General features: G+C 40.5%; 1 protein-coding gene across 6 annotated transcripts in view; it reads left to right on the top strand.

The window, feature by feature from the left end:
• The window catches only part of PARD3 (par-3 family cell polarity regulator), a 404,695-nt gene that overhangs the window by 44,597 nt on the left and 339,955 nt on the right, over positions 1 to 20,143 (top strand). For all 6 annotated transcript variants that reach the window (XM_075212058.1, XM_075212055.1, XM_075212053.1 and 3 more), the window contains exon 2: positions 10,104 to 10,205. In XM_075212058.1, the coding sequence (XP_075068159.1) occupies positions 10,104 to 10,205 (102 nt within the window). The remainder of the gene's footprint in view (positions 1 to 10,103; positions 10,206 to 20,143) is intronic.

Below are 20,143 nucleotides of genomic sequence, written 5' to 3'. Positions count from 1 at the left end.
ACAATAGACTAAAAAAAGACTCTTTAGCTGGTTGGAGATTTCTTGATTTACTGAATTGTATTACACAGTGTTTTTGCTGGTTAAGCCTGTTACTGGAGTGAATTCCTCACAAAGTAGATTATCTCCGAGTATTAGGATAAAATCATTGTGAATCTCCTTTAAAAGTTTTTCTAAGCTTGCAAAGGGTAATTGGACTTACAGGACAAAAGCACCTGCTCAATATTTCTAATCCTACTTGAAAAATGGTGACTGTATATATGACCACCTGTCATTTTGGTAATCCTGCCGCATTGAACGTGAAGTTGAGAAGGATCTCTGAATAGTGGCTGCCTATCCAGACTTTTTTTTTTTGCTTTCCAGGTTATATAGTCTGTTCTGATGCCAGTTATAAGTGCAGGTTAATTCCACGTCACCATTATCTTTTATAATCTTTTATTTATATGGCAAAAGAAATCTCCGCCTCGCCGGACAGTTGGTATAAATAAATATACAAAACAAATTTAAACCTGAACAAGTACGTATAAGGTTGATTTGTGTGTTTATCTTAACCTACAATAGCTGTACTTCATTGAGTAGACAGTTCTGTGGATGCCAGTAGTGACATCATAGCACTATGTGCAACCGTTGTGGCTATAAACTACAGCGCCCTCGATCTGTACTAAACGTGTATTCAGTAGCGGCACTAAACGTTAACTTGTGGGACAACACCTAACTGCCTGGTTGCACCAACTATATATAGATTGTAAGCTTGCGGCAGGGCCCTCTTACCTTTATTGTCTCTGTTAATACGTAGTTTGTTACTCTTTGTTTACTATTGTAAAGCGCGGTGGAGTATGCTGGCGATCTAGAAGTAAGTGCTAATAAAATAGTATTTGAATCCTGCAAAAGACCTAACATCTGCAAAATGGAAATTTAAGTTTCCAGCATAGTAGTGTCTATTATCTACAGCAACCAAATGAAACAATATTATTCCAGGTGAGCCCATATTTACTGGATCTTCTGAACTATAGCAGATACAGTTTGGACCTTAAAATAGTACTCCCAGGTAATGTGTGACTTCTCCCTACGCAGGGCACCAATTATACTAACTGGAGCCATAGGTGCTGCTTTTCCTTTGCCCTCTGGTTGTTCTGAACTCCAGACAAAACTGGGACCTTCGTGCTGCAGAGGAGGATGTGCGGGAGGACCGATCATACATTGAGACCGCTGATTGTGATTGTACCTCCGGCTTCACATCCCCCCCCTCCACAGCTGTTATGTAAAACGTTTAACCTATTAGGTTGTAATGCAGCTTTTTATATATCTTATGGAAGCCACTTGTCTGACTGTGGAATATTTAGTTTATCTAGGGTGAGTAAACTGCGCAGGGCACGGCATGCTGGCACTTACTGCTGTTGGGCACTCCCTTACATAAAGGAATATATACCATGACAGAGAGGTATCTGTCTTGTAATATGTCTGTAATCCGCTGCGCTCCAGCACTGTTCCAGTTACGTTTTTTACATGGCTACTTTTACTGTTGGGTTATATATAAAAATCATTGGTCAGGGAAGCACGGTGGCGTAGTGGTTAGCACTTCTGCCTCACAGCACTGGGGTCATGAGTTCAATTCCCGACCATGGCCTTATCTGTGAGGAGTTTGTATGTTCTCCCTGTGTTTGAGTGGGTTTCCTCCGGGTGCTCCCGGTTTCCTCCCACACTCCAAAAACATACTGGTAGGTTAAGTGGCTGCTAACAAATTAACCCTAGTCTGTCTGTCTGTCTCTCTGTGTGTGTGTGTGTGTGTGTGTGTGTGTGTGTTAGGGAATTTAGACTGTAAGCCCCAATGGGGCAGGGACTGATGTGAGTTGGTACAGCGCTGCAGAATTAGTGGCGCTATATAAATAGATGATGATGATTGGTCTGTTTGTCTGTCCGTTATGCATTTGGACACCCCTGCACCAATGGGGATGAAACCAATGTGAGGTGGTCCAGTGGTTTGATCCTGGAAAGGTTTTTTTGGGGTTAGGGTCGACCGTTACATCCAGAACATTGATGACTTTAATAAGTTGAAGATTTATAGCTGAAGTACCCGGCGTTGCCCAGTTTTAAATCTTCAAGTTGTTAAGTTATCAATGAGTTGCTGCTGGTGTCAGATGGTTCAGGTCCTTGTCTGTTGTCAGTGGAAAATGCTATATCTGACCTCTGGCTTAATGTTTTCATAGATGCCCAAAATACATGTAAAGAATACAAGTTTTCCTTGGTTTTGCAGCACGGTATGTAAACATAGAGGAATGAAATCTTTATAATACTGTTTTTATATTGTGATGCATCCATGCATTTTTGTCAAAAACAGTATGTATGAGTAGGATACTAGTAAAGCTTTGGGGGATAAAGGTATGGGAGACTGCGGGATTTGGGGGGTGGGGGCATGTAAGGAGCATGGCATCGTTGGTGGTGAACTTCATCAGATTGGAGAATGTCTTAAGAATTATAGATATAGGTCTGGAAGCCCACCAGAGGGGCTGGGTTGTGAGGCTTTTCTATATAACAGAAGCCTGAAGGCCCATGTCTGGTGCATTTTATTATTTAGGTACATAGTAATTTTCTCCATGGCTGCTATGTGCAGTATTTTGCTATGAAGAAGGGAGAGGGGTTCAGCATGTGATTGCCTCTAGTGACATTTTGCGGCATCAAGTATCCGGGAAACCAGATTATGTTCGGATTTGTCAAGACCTTTTATAGTCTTCCATGATTTACTTGTTATTCTTTCACATGTTCTAGTTTGTATTCAGGGGTCTGTACATTTTTATGAATACTTTTTTAACTTTCAGAGCACATTAAGTAGACGTTTTAGAGCACGAGTTTGTGTTTTCATTCTATGATGTAGAGCTGGCGGAAGCCGTATTGCTTAGTTTGTGTGTCTGGCCTATTTCAGTTGCATGCCTTTCAATTTGTGCTATTTTTTTTTATGAATAATGAACATAATTTAGGGTTTACGGAACAAAGACACTACCCTGTTTTGATGTACTGAATAATGTGCTTTAATCTTGGTGAAATTTCCTGTCTACATGTTCTGCTCTTTGACGATTCATACTTTAGAAGGACAGTAAATTGATGTTCTTTGTTGTGGATTATGTCATTGTCAACTGTCAACCAATCGGCAAGTGTAATCTAGATGACGGTCACCTGAGTAATTACCACAGGTTTTAAATTGAAAGCAAGCCCAGAGACTTCCCATCCTGTGGCAAAATTATGGAACTGAATTTATGGTGCACCTTTTGTTAATGCATTAGGCAAGTGCCGCATGTGTGACAGGAACCTGGAATCTACATTAATGAAAGAAAATGACATGCAGCATATTGGGGGGGGTCTCTGCTCCATTACCTAATGCTGCAAAGCACAGGAGGTTTCTGTGTACACTGGCCTCTGTATAAGAGGTGATCATGGTTCTGTTGGTCATTATGGGTTTGGGATAGTCAGACTACTTCCCATATAGAGGACTCTTAATGTAACTACCTCCCTGATTCAGGTAAATGTTGTTGTGGGGTAACTTATTATACTACATGTTGGGAGGATAGTAAGATTTTCACTTTTCTGTATCTTTTGTATACTGTATTGTAACAGTGTTGGAAAACATTTTATGCAGCCCTCAGACATATGAATCCTGTCTTATGTACTATCTCAGGGCTGGAGCTATATTTCATACTTTCAAATCCTTGCTGATTAGTCCACACTTCCTCCATGTTAGCCATCAGCGCCTCTTTACAATCCTGCCGCCACCCTCAACCAATAGGGAAGCTTCAGTGCTGCTGTATTTCCACCTCAATTTCTCATCTCCTAAGCAAAGTCTTATCTCTTATATCTTATATCTGTATGGATATTTGGCACCTCAGCTGCATCCATGTTTGTATTACACTACAGATTGTATTGGACCAGGCCGGCGGGAGTGAGGAGATTGTCGGACCTTGTAGAGTGCTCCTCACTCTTGCTGACCCACAACACTCTGCCAGAATGGAGCATGCATGTGGATGGGGTGCAAAGGACATTGTGGATCCTGCCTAGGTAGAAGGCTAAAGAAGTGGTGTTATGAGGAGAGATTTGGATTAATAGACCAAAGTCATGTCATCTGGCAAATTAGGGGCCTGTACAAAAGTGACGGCCTGCACCCATCTTCAAGGAGAACCAGAATACTAAGTGATCAGTTTGGAAGCTTAATCAGGAACTATTTAAACTAGCAGAGGGGGGCAGTGAACTAAACAGGAATAAAACAATCTGCTCCCCCATCCAAGAGGTATCGTTTTCTGCAGCTAATGGAACAGGAAACACATCCACAGCAACAGAAAACAATGTAGATCAGAACAAAATAAAAGTAGAGAAACACAGATAGGAAAAGAAGATGCAGAAACAAAACTCGTGGAGCGATGTGTGCTAATGCTAGGAGCTTAGGAAATAAAATCCCAGAACTAATTGCTTTAATGACAAGGGATGTTCAGGATACCGTGGCTATTATAGAGTCATGGTGAAATGAAAATCATGACCGGGACAAAAGATATAGCAAGTATTGTGAAAGAAAAATTATGGCCTTTAGGAAATAGAAATAGATTCTGAATAATGAAGACCGAGTTGTATCTTGTTAGACAGAAGGAGGCTAAGAAGGGACTCTGATGTGCAAAGGCACAAGCTGAAGAGAAAATGGCCCAGTCAGTAAGTAAAAGGGGCACAACTTTTTTTAGTTATGTGACAGGATGGACCGCCTATGCCACCCTGTCTGTTGTTGCTGGGAACCATCTGGGCTTACTTTGCCACCGTTCCTTTTCGTTATCCCAAATGCACCCTCTTGCTGCAGTAGGAGGGGCTTACAAAGTCTGACACCACTGGACTCCTATACCGGCATCCAGAACCGGGTTTCTTCTGGGTAACTGACGCTGCTAGCGTATCCCCTTGCTGGTGTACCTGGGCTGGTACTCCTGACCTCTCGCTATGGATCAGGGAAGCTGGATGGATAGCAGGCAGAGCGGTGGTACTGGAAAAGCTTGGGTCCAAACCTCAGAGAAAGCCGGAGAAAGGATTAGAGTTCGGGTCTAATCTGCAGGTCACATGAATACAGCAATATTGAAGATGTTCTCAAGCAGTTCTTTGAAGCAAGATGTTTATTTGTTCTCACACTGGTTGGAGGTACCAGTGATCAGGTCAGATGTTGAAATCAGAAGAATAGGTTTCCAATACAAGCTAGTGCCTTTTTATACAGTAAAGACACAGGCTATTTTTAGCATCAGGATATAACCTGTTTACACAAACATTGATTTACATGCATTGCAAATCCAATAATATTTACACTTGGCTATGAAATTCTTAAAAACCTTGCTGTGATATCCTGCATCTTATTTCGGAGGCAGGATACATACTAGCAAGTCAAAAGGTCTATCTGACATGAATACCTTCAAATAAATCTTATTGACTTTTTTGACTGGGTGACTAAAGTAATAAATCAGGGAGAGGGGGCGTAGATGTAGCTTATCTGGATTTTAGTAAGGCTTTTGACACTGTCCCACATCGCAGACTGTTAAACTTGAAATCTTGGGATTGGATTCTAAAATGGTTGTATGGATAAGAGTTATAGTAAATGGAGTGCATTCACAGAAGGTAAAGGTACCCCAAGGATCTGTACTTTTACCAGTGCTTTTTAATATCTTTTTTGGTGACATTGCAAATGGTATTAAAGGGAAAGCATGTCTTTTTGCAGATGACACAAAGATATGCAACAGGGTAGACACACCAGGAAGGGTAAAACAAATGATTGATGATCTAGGTAGACTAGAGGATCAGTCAAGAGAGTGGCAACTACAGTTTAATGCCAAAAAATGCAAAATCATACACTTGGGTCTCAAAAACCCAAAGGCTAAATATAGTATTAATGACACTATAATGGAAACTACTGAGGAGGAATGGGATCTAGGAGTCACTATTTCAGGTAACTTAAAGGCAAGTAAGCAATGTAACAAAGCAAAGAGGAAGGCAAGTCAGATGCTTGGATGCATCAGGAGAGGAATCGGTAGCAGAAAATAATTCGTAATGCCCCTGTTTAGGCCTCATCTAGAATACTGTACTCAGTTCTGGAGGCCATATCTCCAGAAGGATATCAATACATTAGAGACTGTAGAAAGAGGGGCAACTAGAATGGTGCATGGTCTATAGCACAAAACTTACCCGGAAAGAATAAAAGGGCTTAATATGTATAGTTTGGAGCAGAGAAGGCAAAGGGGGGACATGATATGAACTTTCAAATATACCAAGGGTTTGAACAAGGTACAGGAGGGAAACATTCTTCAAAGGAAGAGAAGTATTAGAACATTAGGACTTGGACTGACACTGGGGGGAAGTAGGTTCAGAGTAAATTTTAGGAAAAACTACTTCACAGAAAGGGTAGTAAATAAGTGGAATAGCCTCCCATCAGAGGCGTTAAAGGCTAATACAGTAGAGCAGTTTAAACATGCTCGGGATAGACATAATAATATGCTTACAAAGATTAAAGGACCAAATAGGGTTTGAGGTTACCATAGGTCAATAAAACAATGGGCAGACCAGATGGGCCAAGCGGTTCTTGTCTGCCGTCAAGTTCTATGTTTCTATGTAACATCATTTTTTTTTTATTTTTTTTTTTAAATTAATATACTGAGTTTTAATTAGTATATTCCACCTGAAGCTGAAGTTTTTTTAATTTGTAATTCAGGATGCAAAGTCCAGAATGTGATCATAATTACGTATAATTTCTTTTTTTTTTTTTTTTTTTTTTTTATTTATACTGTGCTGTGGTATGCTTGTCTGACATTTTTAAGTCATGTCTGCTGAGTACTGGAAAGTGAGGACATCCATCTTTGGCAAATCATTTGTGTAAAATGTAATTCTACAACATCAGCAGTTTTGTGGTCTTTCTTTTTTTTCCCCCCTCATTCCAGTGTAAGTCTTAGATCTGCAGAAACTGTCTTTCATTTGAGTTTAATATTTGTGGTCCAGATAATCTGCAGGCTTAGTTTTCCCCATGACATCTTGGGAGGACACAGCGAGTGGATTCATTTATAATCCATTCTCCCTTCACAATATATTTTCTTATAACATAAGGGATAATCTGTGGTTTTGTAGAAAAAGATGGAGCTATAAGAGCTACCTGGATAGGGCCTCTCCACGTTAGATAGCCCCCCTCTTTCTCCTGACCAACATGTAATAACTAAGGAGAAGGAGGAGGATCTCATAGATTCCAACCAATACCTAAAGCCATGAGATGGCTTGCACCACTTATCTGAGTGCAAGTGACCCTGTAGCTTGACTCAATCCATCCGCTTCAATCACAATAGACTATATATATATATATATATATATATATATATATATATATATATATATATATATCTATATCTCATGATCAGTGGATGTTATAGCAGCTTAGTGCCAGGTCCTGTAAAACAAGCTGTGTACGTTTCTTGTCTGGTCTTGTTCACGGGGATCTCTGTAGAACTGGGAAAGAAGCAGCTTTGTTAGTCAGAGTTTGGGGAAAGCAAATTATATGTTTGCTGTTCTCAATCTATAATAAAAGTTTGAGTTCTATACAAGTAGATCTTGCATGTGTCTGTCTCTCCATATGTTCTGTTTCAGCACTTGTCTGGAAATTTCTGGCCGCACAAAACTTTTGTGGCATTTCTTCTCATTTTATGTTTGTTCTTAAAGCTGAAGTGTCCGCAGCTGCCTTAGATCCTGTATTTCCCATAATGGCATTACATTGTTTTCATAATTAATCCACTCCGACCATATTTTTCTTATCTATATTTGGACCACACTGAGTTCATATTTGACTAAAATGATGCTATGTCACCACAAGACCCAACTGGGAATGTGACATGCTGACGTGAAAGGGTTAATAACAAATGCCTGGGGGTAAATGTATTAAGCTGAGAGTTTTCCGGCGGGTTTGAAAAACCAATCAGATTCTAGCTGTCATTTTGTAGAATGTACTAAATAAATGACAGCTAGAATCTGATTGGTTGCTATAGGCAACATCTCCACTTTTCAAACCCGCTGGTAATCTCTCAGCTTGATGTATTTACTTCCTGGTCTGTCTAAAAATGTCTGAAATTCATCTAAATTATATCCCACAATCAGTATTTACCACAGCGTCCTGTCACCAGTAGGATTACGTTTAAGACTGACACTCTTAGGAAGTCTTCAATTGCTCCGTGACTGGACCCTAAATGCAAATTATTGTAATCAGAAGTATGGAATAATGCTTATGGAATAAAATGGGTGATGGTGAACTGATATTCAGAAATATAGATACAAAAAGATCTCTAAAATAAAACAGAAATAATACACAGAAATGGTACCAGCCCAATCACATACTCTTTTTCAGAGCCTGACAATTTCCTAAACAATTTATCTTTTAAAACGTTCTTCCTTGCTTGAACCCCCTTCTGTGACATGAGGACAAGGGGTGTGCTGATATTCTAATCTGTTTTGCACCTGTTTTCTATCCCTTTGTCCAAGAACCGTTCAGGTAATGGGTTCTATGAAGATGTTAGAACAGTATTTTGGATCATAGATTGAGTATGCTATAATTTCTACTAAACAAGGTATGATCTTCCATACATATATGCATATGAAACATGATTGCCTTAATTCCTTGGAGCTATACATTTTCCCTATAGGTTCCTTATGGGTACGACATGTTGTTGACACGATTATCCAGCTAGCTCTAGTGGTTACAAATGTATACAGCGGTCATCTCCAACATGGATTATGGAAAGTATTGCTTTGATCAATAAAATTTCTCTTAAGGATTATACAATTTAGGGACCCCCAAACATGGTTCTTTCTAGTCAAAGGATCTTACCAAAAAGTTTTAACATCTGCGGAGTAACTGGGCAATAACCAAAAAGGGTGGACTGTCCCTGAGACACTTTGCATCTCTGAATAACCCAGGTTATACAAAGCAGGCCTCTGAAGCATATATCAAAATACAATAACCCCTTGTTTGCTTAGACACAGTGGTTTGCTGGAAAAAATGTTATGTAAACTAACTTCTGATTTAAAGTTTGATTATGACCATATTAATGATTAATTTTACATGTCATGATTAAAGCCTAAACAGTCAGACAAATCTTGAAGCCAGTTTGATGGTTTTTAACGAGATTTAGAGCAATGTATACATTGAGACCTCTAGGTATGAGCTGATATTAATAGGGGCCAGCTGTAAATTTGCTGTTGTCTAATGCTGGAGCTGTTGATCTCGCAGTAAGTGCTTATTGTTTTATATCATGTGTCCTCCTATTTATTTATGTGATTTGGAAAGATAATACAATTACCAGTTTTCGTAGACAACACTGGTGAATTGTACTGATCATTTAATAGTCTGTGCTTGTTCTGTGCATTCAGTGCTAACCTCCAAATATTCGCTACTGCTATTGTTGAGGCAGTTTCTGCATGTACTCTGCACAGCAGTCTTCCTGTTACACTAATGCATGCACTTAGAATGAAGGACATGTGTGAACCTGTTACATTAACTGCAGGGTTGCAGCTGTTGAAAACATTATTAGGTGTATGGGCAAGTGGCACAGTAATCCCTGTTGCTGTTTGTGCTGTGACAATAGACTGTACTCTCTAATTCTGGCATTGATGAATATCAGCCGTTGCTGTAGGAAAACTCAACTCTGCTTCTCACCTGCTGGGTGTAATAGGCTACTAACAAGACAGTTGGAGATAAATGCACGATATGTATCTGTATTGCGTATTCAGCAGTTCAGTCTGTTCTCCCACCTTTGTCCTGAATAAAATCTACAGTAGAGTATTATCCAGCTCTCACGTTATTTAGGACTTTCCTTAGTTTTACAGTTTTTCGGTCTCCGTCATTCCAATCAAATGGTGTGTCTGTGTGTGTGTGTGTGTGTGTGTGTGTGTGTGTGTGGCAATTTAGACTAAGCCCCAGTGGGGCAGGGACTGTTGTGAGTGAGTTCTCTGTACAGCGCTGCGGAATTAGTGGCGCTATATAAATAAATGATGATGATAAAATACTTTGATTGTTAAATATAAGCACCGAATAAAGCAGATCTTGTAACTGTTTTGTTTCTTTGCAGGATCCTAATTACTGGATACAGGTTCATCGCTTGGAGCACGGGGATGGTGGCATTCTGGACCTTGATGACATACTTTGTGATGTGGCTGATGACAAAGACAGAGTAAGTGTGGTATTAACAGCTGGAAATTATATTGTGATATTTATATTTTATTTGTGTGTACTGATATTATTGAACTGGGATGTCCATTGCTGGCCATATGTGACTTGCCTGTTTCTGCTTCTTACAAAGTTCAATTTCTCTGTATTTAAATGGTTTGTGTGAAATGTGTGGACATTGCAGCTGGGTGCGGTCATGAAGGTGGTAGAAGTTGGGTGGTTGTTTCCAGTTATAGGGCTTTTGTTCTAGGGTCCAGAATCCAGATCTCTCAGCTCTGTGCCAGTCTATGCCAGGCTACAGCCTTGAAGAGGACACTGTGTATAGCATGAAGCATTAGTGATATGTATAAATGGGGAACTTGGGCCAGTTTACTTTTGCACAGAAGTAATTTGCATGTAGATGCAGCACCAGGATAACACAAGATTGAGGCCTCAATCACACATAGGTGGTGGGGGAACCTGCATTTTAAGCTTTTTTATTTCTTAACATGTTTTCTATGCGTATCGTGACATGTATGCGCTGCGCCAGGCTTGGGCAACCCGTATGTGTGCTGCCATGGCGACACACAGGTTACTGCCCTCCACTCCATACATCATGTGTGTTAGTTACCTCCAGCTGTCAGGCAAGATGTGATTCCACAACACCTAGAGTGCCTTCCTCTGCTGTACATCCATGGTGCTGCTAGATGATTACTGTACTGTAATATTTGTTGTTTCATGCCCACCGGGGAGCAGGCTTTACAATTCCTGTATGGTTTACTGCAGGACTTCTTTCTATGTAATTTAATATAGACTGGCTTGTGAAACTTCATACATCCCATATGCAGTTGCTCAACTATGTGCAATCTGCACATGACAACTGCCAGCACCATACGTCCAGAATAGCAGGTGGTCATGTGCCTTTTTTTTTTCTTTTCTTAAAGGGGGACATTAATGTAGTCACATTGTGTGAAGTCAGCCGTCTGCTGTGAAACTGTCCCAAGAGCCAGACTTCATGATCCTCCATCTGATGTTGATAGCTGGGCGTTTAAATAAAAAAAGAGAAAAAGTTTACTTTCTGAGTGCTGAACGTGACATGCTTTTGTGGCTTTCCTGTATGTCTTTGATGGTGTCCTAGGCACCATATAGTCCTTCTCCCAGGCAATTAAGTGTCCTGATCTACTAATTTCAAGTCTAGTACAAAATATTTTATTCTTGCATTTCACAAGACTTGAAGCGCAGGAACTTGAAGACAGATAATGCCATGAAGTTTTCAAAATAGAGATGTTTTTACCAACTCTTGTCCCCTCTGTCTGTGTAATGTTACTGTAGGTGCACAGTCTAGTGATGTACAGTTTGTTCTCACTGCGACAGTTCCCTACAGCTTCTGTGCAACCAGTTCATTATACAGTAGAATTCTGACACTACTGGAGCTGGTTCAAATCTGTCATGACTACTGATTGTTACAGGAAGAAGCTGCCTTTTTATTAGTTTTTTTTTTTTTAGAACTAAAAATGTACATCTAAACATCTCCATACCTAAACAGAACTTGAGGGTTTTTGACGTATTAATATTTACTATGTAGCCTAGTGGAAGATATTGGTGGCTGCCTACTTGGTCCTTCAATAGGTTTATTGGCAAGACGTCTGCTCTGTATAAGAAGAATCTCACTTTTATATTATATAATGTATGAAATCGCTAGTGTACATACTTGATTTACCCTCCATGTGCTCTTACACCTCTCTGCAGCAGATTGCTGTGTTAGGAGGGAGGTGTTTCTATAACAGGGATTGACAGATTTGTAGACTTACTGTTTAGAAATGCGCTGTGTGGATTCATACACAGGGCCATACATACATTTAATCAGTGGCTCTTTTATATAAGCCAGCTTGTATTTTGGGTCTAGTTGTCCTTTAGTCGTATAACAAGGTCTGTGACCGCTCATCGTTTAAGTGCATAACAGGCAGTGCCTGGTCAGCGATACAAAATATCAACTCTGTAGGCATTCACATCTGAATAACCTAACCTTCAGTAAATATCATCTGGTTAGACCGATTTTGTGTTATTGGATTGGGTGCGAGTAGCCTTAGTAATAGAGCCATGGGTCATGTATCTGAAACCGTAGTGGGACCCACCACATCCTTATTAATCGACGAAGGATAAAGGTGGATCATTGATGATTGCACTACATCATTAAACTTTTTGTTTTATTATTTTGTCCATCTGTAGATAATAGAAGATTCTATTTTGGCAATACTGTTTTTGAAACCTATTTTTGCAAAAAATGAATTTACATCATTTATTAATTTCTAAATTTATTTAAGGTTATACAAGCCCTTCCCTTAAATTTCAGTTTTTTTTGTGAATTAAACAAGTTATCTGTAACACTTTGTCCCTTGAGTAAGTATGTGCTGTCCCACTTCTTGTTTTGGCGGCTCTGCCATGTTTCCTTAGACATGTGGCACTGTTGAGCTTCCTGGTTTTGTGCCTAAAAACTTAGTGGCGCTTTGGTCAGCCAGCTTACCCCCCTCTGCTTGCTTGTTTGGTGTTGCCTGTAAAGGGCCTGCTCTATTTTTGGTGAATTAAACAATACATAACTTCCACCCCACCTCCCAGTATATTATTTGGGTACATTTCTACCTGCAAACCTGCGTATGGTGTGTTGATTCTATTTCCATAAAGACACATTTAGGAATGCTCCTTAATGCAAGACTGTGGGGGAAAAGATACCTTGGTCAAGTTCATTTTCTTATAATATCTGGAAATATGTTTTGTGGTCATGGTACTATAAATGTCGCCAGCTAGCTGCTACTGTTCTGTGTGTCAGGAGTCACACACCCACCCAGGAATAGACAGACTCCAGCTGATGGTTATCTGACCCTAGTAAGTGCAGCCAAGTGTAGATTGTCAATGGTATGGGTGAAAGTGGAAATGCCTGAGTGACGGGGAGGAAAATAATGACACCAAACCAGGTGCTTCGGATTGATTGCAGTGTAGATTATTAAAATGAATCTTATCTTTGTGTAAGGTCTATGAGGGTTTATCATATGTGTATGTTTACATGTGATGCCACAGTTTCTGATAATGCCTTTGGAGTGGTAGTAAAGTCACCTAGACTGAAGGGCTGGTTGTATTGACCGCCGATGTGTCCTCTGGTCAAGCCCAAAAGTGTACACTAACGGTGCCTCCGAAACAGAAGAGTTTAGTTTGATGACGGAATGTTGAGGTTTGTTACAGAGACCAGTATTGTGGTACTGTTTCTTGATGCTGTACCTAGCTCTGTGAGCAGTTAGTTTTGTTATTGGATAGCGTAATAACTGAGGGGCATGTTTCCACACGTCTGTATATTACATCCATAAGTATTTCTTGTGTAAATCAAGTTAAACATAAGGTGAGCTTGCTTTTTTTTTTTACGTTTGTAATTTGCCTTTTAGGGTGTGGTCAGGTGTAGTGTTGATCTTTAATGCGTTGTGCAAATGAGGTTTTGGATATCTGCCATAGGCCTTAGTGGATTTAAACCCAACAAAACTTTTAAATAGAAATTATTCATTCAATGTAATAAACAGATTTTATTTGTTTTCATTGTTTTGTTTTGTGGACCATGCTTGTAAGTATTTAGTGGGATTATTTATGTATGTTTGTTTGGATCTTGTCATCTAATAATGATAGCATGTTTCAATACTAAGTAATCACAGGTTCCAGGGTACACAAAATATTTAGCTTTTTCCTGTGCTGCCACCTAGTGGTATACTAGTGTATTTATATTGACTGAATTTAGGTATTACAATTATACCTTTGCATAGTGCCGACATATTATGCAGCACTTTACAGAGCATATTTAATGGTTTACATCACTCCATGACAAAGTAGAGCTTACAATCTACATTATATACCACAAAATCTAAAACTGCTATGCTACATATGTAATAGTGGACCACAACCTTATGCCTGTTGGGGCAGGGAATTTATAGTAGATTCACTTTCTAATTAAATATACTTTTACAGGATGATTTATTATGCGGTTTTATGGCAAATAGATGCAGCGTGTATGATCCATGATTGTATCACATTAGCAGTTTAATTGTAAAGCTGTCCTCAGTAATGTTCCGGTTAGGAAAGCAAATTGTACTTTCATTTATCCCCCTTCCATAGTTCCACAAACACAACATTAGAATATCCTATACTGATGATTTGTTTTTTTCAATAAGACCGAAAGAATTTCATATACCCTAAATTATCATAGTATACAGGTAAAGTCATCTAGTCCTAATGTAAATAAAACGGCAAAATAGCTTATTTAAGTGTTTGTCTTAGGTTGAGACTCAAAAAAAGGAAAACCGATCGCTAGAATCTGATTGGTTGCCATGGGCAACACCGCCACTTTTCCTTTTTAGACGGTATGATAACCCTTGGTGTACACATATTGATATTTAAGCTTTAAAGAGGTAGGAAATGTTTTTTTTTTTGTTGTATTTAAAAGCAACATGTGAATGTTAATATGGCATTATATGTGATTTACATTTAGGGAAACAAGTCCTTTAGGGTAGTGTTACACTGGCACCTCCCACTCCATATTTAAAGCACAGTCTAATTGCTCCATATGAATGGAATTAATTTCTATTAGTACAAGAGAGAGTATAACACGTTAGTCCTTTGATTGCCACACTCTGCGATATAAAAATACTGTAAAAATTGGCCCCTGACGCTTGTGAGGCTGGGTAATTACCCGTCTGACACCACCCTTAAGATCTGTAGCAAAGAAAATACACTTTGTCTGTACATCTAGATGAAAAACCCAACAAGGTCTGAAATACATTCATAATTCTGTAAAATACTAAAAATAATTCTACCACTCGCTGTGATTCTGACTTTGTGTTTCCTGTAAAGTGTTGTGCAGCTCTTGGCTGATGAATAGCTAATTTAATTTTTTTAGAATTCCTATGAAGCCGGATCTCTTACATAGTGCTAGAGGGCAATTATTATAATATGGACCTATTAAATTTTTTTTTTGTTTGGGCATAGACAGTAAATTCTATTCACTTCAAAGCTTTTCCCTTCACTTTCTTGAGAGAATAATTATGTGCAGAATGTATGTTCCTGTGTAGTTATTAATATTTACACTAGAGGGAGTCCTAAGCTTTAGGTTTAGCTCATGTGCACAGCAATTATACCCAGAATTGTTAATATTTTTTGTGTTTGTGTTTTCTGTTATAATAATGCAGTTGTATACTTTTATCCCATTGCACATTTCTGCATTGATTAACAAAGTTTTTTTTTGTCTTCATCTTTCTTATTGACACCGTTCTTATTACTTGGCTATAATAGTTGTAACTTTTCCTTTTATGAGTAAGGAATAATGTAATCAAGTCATCCGCATCACCTATACACGGTGGAGGTGATCTTTTGTTGGTTGAACCATTAAGTTCAGCTTAACTAATAATGTCAGAGGTATGAGGCACAAAATTAAGGACTCTTCTGTGTGTAGGTGACAAATCCTCTTTACATGTAATTGGAAATTAAAGCTAGTATTCCTAACGGCCCTTATGTGCAAAACATGTCATCGGTATTTTGTGAAAAGTCCATCAATGCCGACACTGTAAAACCACTTTGCAGCTATTTAAAGGGTAACGATTCAGACCGATGAGTGAAAAAATAAATTGGGCAAGCTACAACTTACTGGACTAAGGTACGTAAGGGTTCTTCCTAAAATTGCCTTTTAAAGGCTCTGAATCAAACTTGCTATTTGGCATTCCAAAAATCACTGACGCTGTCTAGTAGAATCTGCCAAGAAAAAAAAAAAAATCTGTGCAGTTACCTTGGTTATAATTACTGCTGATAAAGTTTTACTATATTCACAATCCGTCTATTAAATGGGAGAAACAGTGTAACTGGGAGTCTTCAACAGGCAATTTGAGGCAGAAGTCCTATTTCAAATAAGTTGTCTAATATGCATCATAATTATTTAAATGAAACCGTATTGATCCTTGTTAGCCTTTAATGACAGAAGCATAAAAAATATAATACTAATGAATAGTTACAAGTAGGTACCTGATTTTGAGTTTGCTTCTGTCATCAAATAGTTCTTACTGCTTGGAACACATGAATAAGGATGGTCTTTCTATTTGTTCTAGAGAATGTTTGTATATCTGATTTTGTGATTACTAGTTGTGATTTATTTTGGGTCTCGTTATCCCTAGCAAACATTTTACATCGTTAGCCGCTGTCCGTCCCAGTCATTACAGTGTGATAAGCAGATACTGCAATAGCCAGGACTGGAAGTGGGGCTTAAGAAGTACTACTACAACCGTGTAGGGGAAGAAATTGTGGTCAGAGTGGTATGTGTAGCAACATATGCACTTAGCCAAATGTGACTATATAGCAGTCCCAGGCTGTACCATGATCCTTATCCATCTTCTATTGTCTTTCTCCCAGAGTGAAGGTGAGCTTCAGACGCACAGATACAAGATGAGTAATACAGATCACTTTATCATCTTCTCAACATGTTCTGTGATATACAGTACAGCCAACCCCTCTACTGCCAGACATGTAAATCCTAAATATGTCACGTTTGGCTTTAAATTAAAAATACATGTTTCAGAGTTATTTCTCAGCTGTTTGGCACAGATGGGTGTTTAGTTAAGGCAGTAATCATTTAGATGTATTGCATTGCTTCTTAAAGTCATCACTTTTTTAGATGAGAATTAGTTTTATATTTTGATAATCATTTTGCACATTACACCAATAAGCATGTGTTCATCTTGATTGTATTATGCCCATGGTGACTCTGTGAAGCTCCTAATGAATTGATAGGCTGCATTGTTCATGTCACACACATGGCTGCCTCCGCTGCTCACCTGATGGGTAACTATATGCTTTTTATAACTAAATGTGGAGGAAAAATTCCATATTTCTGATCAGTCCTTGTTTGTACAGGAATTCTGCACACATTTAGGGGCCAGTACTAAACTTTTACGTAGATCCGTATTGGGTGGTCCCCAAATTGGGCATCAATACTGTAACTTTCAGTTCTGTGCTTAGTCCACCCCTGTATGTGCACATTTTAGTAATACAACGTGTCCCGTCTGTTTTTATACAGTTCTCCTGCCCAGCCTCACCATAGGCTCTGCTTTTCTTGCTGGAGGGCCATGAGGATTTATAAAAATATAACCAGAATGCTGCAAGAATGTGGCCAGCTTGTCGGCTCCTTCCCCAGCACAGTTTTACATGATTAATGCACGTCCGTCTCTTTGCTGCGTGTTTATATTAAGTGTCTTGTGGCTCCTGCAATTTTCATACAGCATCTGTTCCTCAAACTGAGAGCGTTAACAAGGCCCCTAATATGGCCTAGCAGATTGTACAGCAGGGAGCTACCTGGGCCGTCCTCTCGCATACTGATAGATTGGCTCCCCCTTCTCTCAGTGTGCATAATTGATGGGGGTAATTTCCCTGCAGGAATAGGTCATCCTCACTAGATGTATAATTGTTATCTTTAGGAGACATTTGGAGATACCTCGGAGTAGCGGTGTGAAAACATGACCCTCAGACGTCCCTGTGGGATTTAGTATGAAAGGTTAGTTGGATTCCTAAGTAACCCTTTATATCTGTGGAAGAGCTTACCTGTGCCTGGACTCTACCTTATAGTGAGCCTACCGCAAGCTACATGAGCAGTGTCTGTGAAGTCTGGATCTCAAGGATGAAAGCGGCACAGTACCCCAGTATGCCCTCTGGGGGTCGTACATCCAGAGCACCCCAGTATGCCCTCTGGGGGTCGTACATCCAGAGCACCCCAGTATGCCCTCTGGGGGTCGTACATCCAGAGCACCCCAGTATGCCCTCTGGGGGTCGTACATCCAGAGCACCCCAGTATGCCCTCTGGGGGTCGTGCATCCAGAGCACCCCAGTATGCCCTCTGGGGGTCGTGCATCCAGAGCACCCCAGTATGCCCTCTGGGGGTCGTGCATCCAGAGCACCCCAGTATGCCCTCTGGGGGTCGTGCATCCAGAGCACCCCAGTATGCCCTCTGGGGGTCGTGCATCCAGAGCACCCCAGTATGCCCTCTGGGGGTCGTGCATCCAGAGCACCCCAGTATGCCCTCTGGGGGTCGTACATCCAGAGCACCCCAGTATGCCCTCTGGGGGTCGTGCATCCAGAGCACCCCAGTATGCCCTCTGGGGGTCGTGCATCCAGAGCACCCCAGTATGCCCTCTGGGGGTCGTGCATCCAGAGCACCCCAGTATGCCCTCTGGGGGTCGTGCATCCAGAGCACCCCAGTATGCCCTCTGGGGGTCGTGCATCCAGAGCACCCCAGTATGCCCTCTGGGGGTCGTGCATCCAGAGCACCCCAGTATGCCCTCTGGGGGTCGTGCATCCAGAGCACCCCAGTATGCCCTCTGGGGGTCGTGCATCCAGAGCACCCCAGTATGCCCTCTGGGGGTCGTACATCCATAGTTTATTGTGGTTGGTACTGAGAACCCTAAAGAGCATACTGGAGTGCTGTGCTGATTTCTGTTATATCCCCATCACTTCTGCACAGTGGCAGCTGACCATTTTATTCTTCACATTGTAGCCTATTAAGATACTAGGAGCTATTGACGTGACTGAGGCATAAGGAAACTGGATGCCTCCCCTGTGTATTCAGTATATGCCTATATACTTTGGCTTTTTTTCCCGTTGTCTTGGCATACTATGCGTATTTCTCCATTGTATATCTGCCCTATAGATGGGTAAAGCATGATCATTTCTCGGCTCTTTGTTTCTTAGTGGAGATGTCCCTATTTTAATGTGTAAATACTGACTTGTCCACTATTGCACACATAATCTGTGAAAATCCCCATTTCCTAAGAGGTCAATATCCCAATGTAATGCACACAAAGCCTAATCTTTGCCAAGTTGAAGTGTCCAGCAATGTATATGACCGACCGGTAAGACCACAGAAATAATGTTATAGGACCCTGTCACCTGCAGCATGGCTCCGGAGCCCAGATACACCAGTATTGGGGCCATTGCATGTTTCCCTTTTAAATATTTGGTTTGTTGAAGCCAGATGTTCTTAGGACAGTGGTTCCCAAACTTTTGCAGTTCGCGGGACCCTTAGTCTCCATACTTTTTTCAAGGCACCCCTCCAAATTAATTACCGAGCAGTCCCGTTTTATAAGTAGTTGGGTCAAAAAAATGTAATAAGTATTTAGGTCAGGACAGAAATACTTATTTAGTTGTATGCAGATGCACATAAATCCAAGGGAAAATATTTTTATATATTTTTTTCCAATTATATTTCTGTCAAAGAATAATTTACAGCTAACTCCTAACTCACTGCGCCCTCCTTCATCTCCACACGCTCTGCGCCCTCCTTCATCTCCACACGCTCTGCGCCCTCCTTCATCTCCACACGCTCTGCGCCCTCTGCATCCTGGGGACATGGAAAAGAAAAAAAGAACCAAGGAAAAAGCTTACCAATCAGGCGGCGCCCCGGGCCCAGCATCCTCCTCTCTCCTGCCGCTTGTCACCGAATGTCGAGCGTGATGACGTCACGTCTGACATTCTGTGAGAAGCGAGGAGGAGGATGCTGGGTCCCGGGCGCCGCCAGATTAGTAATATATTTTTTTTCTTCTTTAATTCTCTTCCTGGCTGCGGCACCCCTGTGACAGCTCCGTGGCGCACACTTTGGGAACTGCTGTCTTAGGACATTTTATGTATCGCCGTAATTGGGAGATCAGGACGTGTGTGGTTACTGCTCTTTTACTTATGAGATTCCTTGCAAATATTTAGGTGTCTGCTCATTTAGATTTTCCCATCGTGAACTTGGATTGGTAATGACTAGTTACATAGTGATTTTTTTAGATTAGAAGAAGGTGACTGTGGCTTTTAAAAAAATATCTTCCCAGCTCTGGTCCCTGACCTTCTACAATACATCAGAGCAGTCCTACCAATGAGGTATAATAGCTCTTTCCTCTAGACTCCCAG

Source organism: Mixophyes fleayi, chromosome 5 (genome assembly GCF_038048845.1).
Source record: "Mixophyes fleayi isolate aMixFle1 chromosome 5, aMixFle1.hap1, whole genome shotgun sequence".
Classification (NCBI taxonomy): Eukaryota; Metazoa; Chordata; class Amphibia; order Anura; family Limnodynastidae; genus Mixophyes; species Mixophyes fleayi.
This window is presented reverse-complemented; position numbering and strand designations above follow the sequence as displayed.